Here is an 8,965-nt window from a genome sequence, read left to right on the forward strand (position 1 = left end):
GAAAGGAAGGAAGAAAGAAAAGGAAGGAAGAAGGAAGGAAGGAAGGAAGGAAGGAAGGAAGGAAGGAAGGAAGGAAGGAAGGAAGGAAGGAAGGGAAGGGAAGGAAAAAAAAAAAAAAAAACACCACCACCAAAGCTTTGATCCTTTCTCTACTAAAGAAAATCCTTGACCCTAAAAATGATGTAGTAATGTAGTCATTGAATACAAAAAATAACAAATAGGCTGATGGAGTAAGGGGAGGACTCAATACAGGACTACTAAGCTTTTAATCCTGCGAAGAAGAATCTTTCTCCAGACCTCTAAGCTGTAGCTTCCCCACCTGCAAGCAGAAGCACGAAGGCACTACCAGGGCTGTTGTCAGGATTGAATGAGCTGATGTGTGCAATGCCAATGCCTGGCTCAATAAATGTGAGTGCTCACCAGATGCTGGGAATTGTATTTATGCTCTATTATTATCAGTTGTGACCTTGGATTAATGATTTAGTATTGCTGTGCGTTAGTGTCCTCACCCTAAAATGGTAATTAAAATGGGCAACTAATTTATAGGGTCATTGTAAGCATTACACGAGATAAGGGAAAGAAAGCAGGCTGTAGCCTTGTCAGCACTCAATAATTGATAAGTGGTGCCACCTCCATTATCATCATCATCATCATACCTTCATCATCATCGTCATCACTAGTATTAAGAGCTTGCCTGAGAATGACACTAGCCAATTTATGGGAGGCTATTTCAGGTGGATTAAAACATGTATGAGACAGGAAGCTCAATCTGAGAAATAAGAAAGCACAGGAACACTACAGGAGCAACCCCACCTCCTCACCCAGGACTACAGCTGTGCCGATCTTTATGTACTTAAGGATGACTGATTTTTATTCTAATAAGTGGATAACATTAAATCAGTTGTATATTATCTATCTCTTTGAGGTTCAGACAAACCAAAGGTAAAATATAACCCATCTTCTTAAATAACTATGGGTAATAGGTTTATATTCAGAGAAAAGTAACAAAATTGGTGCTCACCCTGGCATCTTATACTGACAATCCTTATATTCTTATGATTTCAACATGACTTTCCAAAAAAGTAAATTTCATAAAGTGCCTACATTACATTTTTTTTTAAAAGAGAAGAAACTCCTAACTGTCCTAGTACCAAGACTTTACAGGAACTTCCAGAGTAGTGGGGACCATACACATGGGGAGAATAAACCTTGATATAAATGTGAATTTTCCACTGTTGGAAAAAACATTAAGCTATTCAGATTTGTCCTGATGCTGTATGCATAATGTCACTGCCATGAGAAGAAACACATGAAATTCAAAAATAGGACTATATTTATACTGACTTATAAGAGCTGCCCATGCTAATTTGTACTTTGTTTTTCTTCCAGTCAAGTAGAAGAAGTGAAAAAAATATATATCAGTAACTTTAATTTTTAGTTCTAAATTTCTCAATTGAACATACTCATAAAGAAAGCATGGCCATTATTCAATGATTCAATTTCTTGGAGATACCATTCTGCATGCAGACATAATTATTATACTGGTCCGAAGTCCTCTGTGAAGTAAAAGAAGCAAGTGTGCCTTCGTCTTGGGAGTAAAGCATGGTACTAATTTATGGAGAAGACTCTTCTTCCTAAACCATGACTTGGATTACTTAAAACAAAGTCATTTGCTGATAACATTTAGTGTGTGTTTCCTAAAATGATGCACATTTAAGTCACCCTTTTGCAGTGAGTTCAAGACTCAGGATCTAAAACACACGTTCCCACAAAGATACAGGAAGATAAACACAAGCATACCTTGGTTTCAGACATCTCAATAAAGCAGGTCACACAAAATTTTTGATTTCCCAGTCCATATAAAAGTTATGTTTACACTATACTGTAGTCTATTAAGTGTGCAACAGTCTTATGCCTTAACAAAATGTACATACCAGCCAGGCGCGGTGGCTCGTGCTTGTAATCCCAGCACTTTAGGAGGCTGAGGCAGGCGGAGCACGAGGTCAGGAGATTGAGACCATCCTGGCCTACATGGTGAAATCCCATCTCTACTAAAATACAAAAAATTAACCAGGCATGGTAACGCACTCTTGTAGTCCCAGCTACTCAGGAGGCTGAGGCAGGGAAATCACTTGAACCCAGGAGGCAGAGGTTGCAGTGAGCCAAGATTGTGCCATTGCACTCCTGCTTGGCGACAGAGAGAGACTCCATCTCAAAACAAACAAAAAGTACATACCTTAATTTTAAAATGTTTTATTGCTAAAAATTAAAAAAAAATGCTGACACAGAGACACAGAATGAACATACACATTGGAAAAACTGTGTCAAGACTTGCTCCCCTCAGGGCTACAACAAACCTTAAAAACTGTGCTATCTGCAAAGCACAATAAAATGAGGTATGCCTGGAGTATAAAACCTCACATGCGCTAAAAGCTAAAGAGAGATTTTAGGAAATTTGGACACCAAGTGTCAAGAGGGAGAGAAGTGGTTTATCTTCTGGGAGAATTTCCAGTGCCCAAGTTGGCCATATGGAAGTCACTGGGTCTCCTTCCAAATCCCTCTATCTCATCCCTCTGGGGTCCAAAAGGATTGGGGTGGGGAGTGGGGGAGGAAGAGTGTTCTTATTTCCAAACCTTCTCTCTGGTATTTTCATAAAGATTTTTGATGGAATAAAGTACATATTATCACATACTACAGAATTACATCACACAAAGTTCTCTCGCATTGCTCAAAACTTATAAATCAAGATCAAATTTCCTACAGTATGCATCTGTCAGGTCTACGTTTTCAATTTCACTGCTGAACTTTTCAAATGCAATTGAATGATCTAAACAGATTTCATTGAATTTTTTACAAGATTGGTTTGAATTTATGATCAATTTAGGATAGAATCCTGTTTTCTAACTTGTCTTTTCTGTTTTCAGCTGTGAGCCATCCAGACAATTTGTAATACACAGTGTTTAAAATGAGATATCATAAAGTTAAGAAAATTCGGAAGAGTTTTTAACATGGAGTCAAGGGACACTGTAATAATAAGAGAGGGAAGAGTAGAAAAACAGTATTTATCAGTCATTTGAGGGTATGTCAGAAATGTTTCAAGGCTCATGCAGATTGTCCCATTTTCTTATCCTCCCCATACCTGGCTGGCTCTCTCTCTTCTGTAAGGCCTCAGCTCAAATGTCACATTCCAGCCAGGCCTCTCTGACCATCCAGTGGCCTCTTCTTCCTGCACACTCCCTCAGTCTGTTACCCAAACCACTGGGGCCTTCAGAGTTCTGATCACTCATTTGTTCTCTTGTTTCTTGTTATGTATTTCATTCATCTGTTTATTAATTACTTAGATCTTTATTTTCTGAGCCCCTGGACTAAAATGTGAGGTTTTCGAGGGCAGAATTTTGCCTGTTTATTCACTTCCGTATTCTCAGTACTTGAATAATGCCTGACACAATATAGTAGACGCCCCATACACTGTTGTTGAAAGAAGAGTGAGAAGATTCTGTGCCTTCTCCTGAGAAACCTGCTCAAGGTTGCCTAATTTACCTGCCCACCCAGGAGGTTCCCTCCCTACATGGCCTTTGCACACCTCTCTCCAGATGAAGCTCTCACCCATTGTTCTGGCGCCAGCTCAAATGCTGTAAAGTTCCCTATTCCCAACCCCATATTCCGGAGCACATCCTTTCTCCTCTGACAGTTAGAGTGTGTAAGATTGAGAGCCTGGGGTCTTCACTCTACTCTCTTAACTGATCACTAACTGGTCCTGAAAGAGATGACTTAATAGCTCTGTGCCTCAGTTTCCTCATCTAAAAATGGAAGAAAACAGGGAAACAGAAAATAAAATACAGCTATTGTCAGGATCAAATGGAATCATCTGCGTGGAACCCTTGGAAGATTCTGGAACATAGGAAATCTTAAATATTCATAATGATTCTGATTTCAACACATTTGAGCACTTCATCAAAATGCTATCTTTTAAAATGTCAAGCGTGTTTGTTTTCTGTTTCTTTTGTCTGGTCTCACAGTATTCAGCACACTATCATGCTTGCTTATTAAGCAATTCAATAATACTTGTCTGATTGAGCTTAATAAAGTACAAGGAAATGAGAGAACAAAGCAAGATGACCAAATAGGTGAGTTATTATTTACTAACTCACAAAGTATATTTTCCTTGAATTTTTCTGGTGAGGAAAACTCAGTGCTTAAAATTGTATACTTTGGCAGTAAGTTCAACTTAGCTTTCTACTTATTCTCAGACAATGCCTGCTTTAACAGGCTTCAAACTTGTCACAATCTTAGTAATTTTTTCTATCCCTGAGGAATATTTTATTGGCTGGAAAACAGCTGAAATGCTGCCTTTTATTTGACCTCACCTAAATGGTAATTCACAGATCCATTGGATTGTTGCCCAGACGATAGAAAAGACAATCAAGAAAAGCTTAAGCCAAGGGATATTTATTTTCATCTTATAGAAATGTAATTAAATATGCAGGTGAAACAGATAAATATTAGGTGAAAAAAGAGCAACCTCCATGAGTACACATTTTTTTTAGCTTAACAGGAACGTGTTGTTGGCTCACCCTCTCTATTCTATAGGATTCCAACAAATTAAACCTCTCCAACTGGCGAGTTTGTAGTGTTGATGTAACGCTGCTTGTCCCTGGATGGCTGAGCTCAGCAATTCCAGTTCCATGTTTCCTTTCCAAAGGATAGCTAAAGAAACATTCTCTGGATAAGTGTCATATGTTTGCTATGTTTCAAAATATTTAGTTCACATTTCCCTCTATAACTCTGTTTATTGTTCCATGATTACTATGGCTTGGACTCGTTTGGTTCCAAATGTAAATTTAAATTAAAAGAACAATACTCAAAGTAGCCCAAAGTAGTCCAAAGGAGGTCCATGGATCTGATTTTCAAGGAAAAGGAGTTTTTCACCTTATATGCGTATATATTTTAGTCCATCATTCAGGTTTAGTCAATCATGCAGTCTATTCTAATATATTCCTATTTATTTATTTTCAATATGGAAGGTTTTTTTCCCTTTTCCCCTTCCCTTCCTCCTATTTCTCCTTTGCTGCTCACTTCAACTTGTAGAAACAATGCTTTTAATTGATAGAAAGGGCAATTCTTTTACAAGTCCATATTTAAAAAATGAACCATAATATACACAACTCTATAACTTTAGGGTCCTGATAATATATCATGAACATTCCTTGAGGTTAGGGTTAAGATCTAGCTCATTATTTTTAGTATCAGTAAAATAAACTATAGTATGAATATTGCACAATTGTTAACATTTCCTTTGATGGATAATCAGGATGTTTTAAGCTTTACGTTCCACAAACAACAAGGATATTAATATTTTTGCTCATGTCTTCACATATGGGTACCACTGGTTCTATAGGGTAGATTCCAAAATAGAAGACGAGAAGACCAATGGAACAAAGGCTTATCTTTATATCTGTATAGACTAATACATATTAATATTAGTATTAAATAGAGGCAACATGTTTTCTTCCATGAACTGTCAAGAAATACAAAGCCTTTTGTAGTTTAACATGTAAATCTATACAGATATAGACTAATACATATTAATATTTTTCTATATAGAGGTATAGATATTGCCACAATGTTTACTTCATCTCTCTTTGATTCCATCAGCCTAGATTTTCAGTTGGAAATATTTTCTTAACACTCAAAAACAAAAATTATATCTTGCTTTACTCAGAAAACTTCTCCTAGAAATGGCATCTTCCCCAAATTAAACCCTGTTTCATTGTTACCATATTATTTCAAGGATAATTTCCTACATTTTTTAGCAGCCCATCTTCTGATTTTTTTCTCACATTTATGACAGAATAGTGTGTGGGCTTTGTCCACCATATGAATGAACATATTTGTATACTCAGTTTTATTTGGTAACATCAGTAGAATAAAGCATTATTAATCATATTCCTATTTAGACCAGTTACAAAGACTCATTTGTTGCTGAAATTTTATACTAAGTCAAATCAATCAACTTTTTCCTTTGCTTATTTTCAAATATGAGTATAGCCCGGCCAGCAAGCTTTTCCTTGAATTAGTATTATAATGCCCAATATATAAAATGGGTCTGTTCTTCCGAAATAAAGGTGAGAATTTTTTTTTCTACTTTTTTGCATGGAACCAATGGTTGATTAGCTAGTCACTCAAGTAAATTAGTCTGACTTGTGCAGATATAAAATGTGTCTAGTTGATACAAGAATATTTTTAATAAGAAGGAAAAAAAGAAGAATCTTTGGATCTAGAAATGACCATTGCTTTTTTATTCATCACCAGTCAACACATACTAGTTCATATAATTCTCTAACTGCCTATGAGTATGTATTTACAGGTCAGAAAATGAGGCTGAGATACTAAGCAGCCTGCTCAAGTTCTGACAGCAAGTAGGAAGACCCAGATTTTACCCCATTACCTGTCTAATTTTGAGGTGCATACTCTAAACACTAGTATATCCCCAGTTCCCTGTAGAACCTGACTCATTGACCATCACTCATGTTTTGTCCCAACCATTTTTCCTCTCCTGGTTTTAAGTGATGTCAGTCTGAATCAGCAGTAAACAAATATGTAGACGTGAAGGTAAAGTTCGATTGGCTACAGTATTTATACACAATGCTGGTGTTTGACTTAGAGTTAAGGCCTCTGGTCTACTCTTGGAGGGGGAGAGCAGGCCCCTCTTCCAAGGTTGAATGTCTCCCAGAATCTCTGGTGGTTGGTGGCAGGACTTTCCATGCAATAGTTTTCAGCCTCAGACTTCATCTTTCTATGACCAAAGGTATTTCCACTCTGGTTTATTAAAGCTACTCAGTCAAAGTTAAATCAATGTTATGTGACCTGCTGAGTGAACAAACACTTTTCTCCCCTTTTGTTTCTTTAACCCCAAGGCTTATTTGAGAAGCTAACACCATTTTTCTTTAAGATTTCCAAAAGGCACACTGGAAAGTACCTCAAATGTCTCATGCTTAATAAACTCTTCATGGGGGTGGGGATGGTGGAGGCAGGGGTAGTCACATTCCCAGCTTGGTTGTATTAAATTAGGATTGTTCTTGAATAATTTGAGCATTGGTAATTCTAGAAATTTTTCAGCAGTAGAAAATGTAAGCAAAATATACATCATCTTCAGAGGCAACATGTTTTCTTCCATGAACTGTCAAGAAATGCAAAGCCTTTTGTAGTTTAATATGTAAAATTGTAGGGGGGCTGTTTTATTTTTCTGAATACAATGACTACAATGCCATTGTGTACGTAATTTGTAAATTGCCCAATACCATTTTCTCCTTTCTCATAGCATAGGGTATTTTAAACGTATTGATATATACGAGAACACATCCCATTTTAAAAATTAATATAGAAAGAGGCCTAACTTAGAGAAGTTCCTCTGGGGTTTGGGGGAGGCTCTTTGTCAATGGCAAGAGAATCTTTTTCTCAATTATTTTATTGCCATTCAAGCCTTTCGGGGAGGAAATAAGCACCACACATGACGTGTAGTTCTTGCACACAGAGGTTCAGACTGAACCACTACCTGCTGTTCCCTTCACCAGAGTTACAACGCGTTCCTGGCAAGATAGGCAGGCCATTAACGAAGCTCCAAAGCCACCAAACTCAAACACCTGAAGCTGGCTCTGTACCTAGAGAGCGCGCAACCCCTGCACCTGCAGGTAAGGGAAGCGGCTGAAACCACCGACGCTCGGCGAGAGGCTTCCAGTCTTAGGAGGGTGACCCCCTGCGCTCAACTCTTGCAAATGTCGCTGATGCCCAGCGTAGGACATTCCCGCACGTGCACGCACATAGAGTAACCCGCGCACACTCACACACCCTTGCCCCATGACTCATTCAGTAAAACGTACCGGCGCTTCCTCTCTTTACTCATCTTGCGAGTTTCCAAACCTCACACTGCGTGACTCTTGCCTGGGCTCACGGATCGAGCCTTCCCAGTGTTGCACTGGGACCCTAAGGTAGCCCTGGCGTGCCCAAGAGACGTGCAAGCATCTCGCGCCTTCCAAGCTCCCAGCGAGGACAAACCGGGTCCAAATTCGAGTAGAATCTGCGGGTTTCGGGAAGATGGGCTCTAGGGCTGCCCGCGAGTGCGGTGGGGGACAATACCCTAGGGCCCCGTGCGCCCTCGCTTTCCCGGGGCACTCTCACCATTTGTAGCCTCTGCCGCGCTTGAACTTGAGCGTGAGCGCAGTCTCCAGGAAGAGCAAGAGGTTGAGCAGCGCGAGCAGCCAGTACCGCGGCTCCTTCTTCACCTCGGTCACTCGCCAGACCCCGACCAGCGAGTGCAGCAGGAACAGCAGCCGGGTGGCCAGAGCGTTGAAGAAGACCAGTCCCTCCATGCTGGCCCGCGCACTATGCCTGCGGCTCCTTGCCTGCGCCCCCAGGACCCCGCCGGGCGCGCCCGGAGCCCACCGGTGGGCAGGAAGGTGACAAGCACTGAGACCTGCTGCTGCTGCGTCCCTTCTCACCCTCAGCGCCCGACACCGGTAGGACTGGTGACCGCGTCTCGCCCCTCCCCCAAACTTCCTGAAAACTCTTCAAAGAGGGGCGAATCCACACCCAGCTTTTCCAGACTGTTGGGTTTCCAGGGAGTCTGGGGCTGAGCTGCCCTCGCTCCTGGGCGTTATTCTCCAGCGCTGCCCATCCCCCTTCCAATCTCGGGGCCAGACTCCATCCCTGTCCTCTACCCCGCCCCCGGGCCTCCAGGAGGTCCCCAAGAACTTCCCCATCACGAGGGGGTGGAAAGAGGAGGGAGGTGGACTCAAGGTCAAGGTGCCGCACAGCCAGAAAAGAGGAGGAGGAGCACATCTCTGGCAGCTCCTCCTTACTTTGCACCAAAGTACTTTCATTCACTCACACGTTTCACGCTGTCACAGTGACACGAAGCCGGGACGCAGTGGAGCCAAAGAATCCAAGCAGTTTTAGAAACCCAGTT

The 8,965-nt window shown here is 40.7% G+C and overlaps 1 protein-coding gene across 3 annotated transcripts in view; it reads right to left on the reverse strand.

The window, feature by feature from the left end:
- The window catches only part of TMEM26 (transmembrane protein 26), a 45,015-nt gene extending 36,282 nt beyond the window's left edge, over positions 1-8,733 (reverse strand). The window contains exon 1 of one of the 3 annotated variants that reach the window (XM_032252566.1): positions 8,179-8,733. In XM_032252566.1, coding sequence (XP_032108457.1) covers positions 8,179-8,369 — 191 coding nt within the window. In that variant the 5' untranslated portion in view covers positions 8,370-8,733. Of the gene's footprint in view, positions 1-7,880 lie in introns of all 3 variants that reach the window. The other 2 variants (XM_032252567.1, XM_032252568.1) reach the window with 2 other exon arrangements.
- Between the last annotated feature and the right edge of the window lie 232 nt (positions 8,734-8,965).

This window comes from Sapajus apella, unplaced genomic scaffold (genome assembly GCF_009761245.1).
Source record: "Sapajus apella isolate SASKATOON/1434 unplaced genomic scaffold, GSC_monkey_1.0 scaffold78, whole genome shotgun sequence".
In the NCBI taxonomy this organism is placed as follows: Eukaryota; Metazoa; Chordata; class Mammalia; order Primates; family Cebidae; genus Sapajus; species Sapajus apella.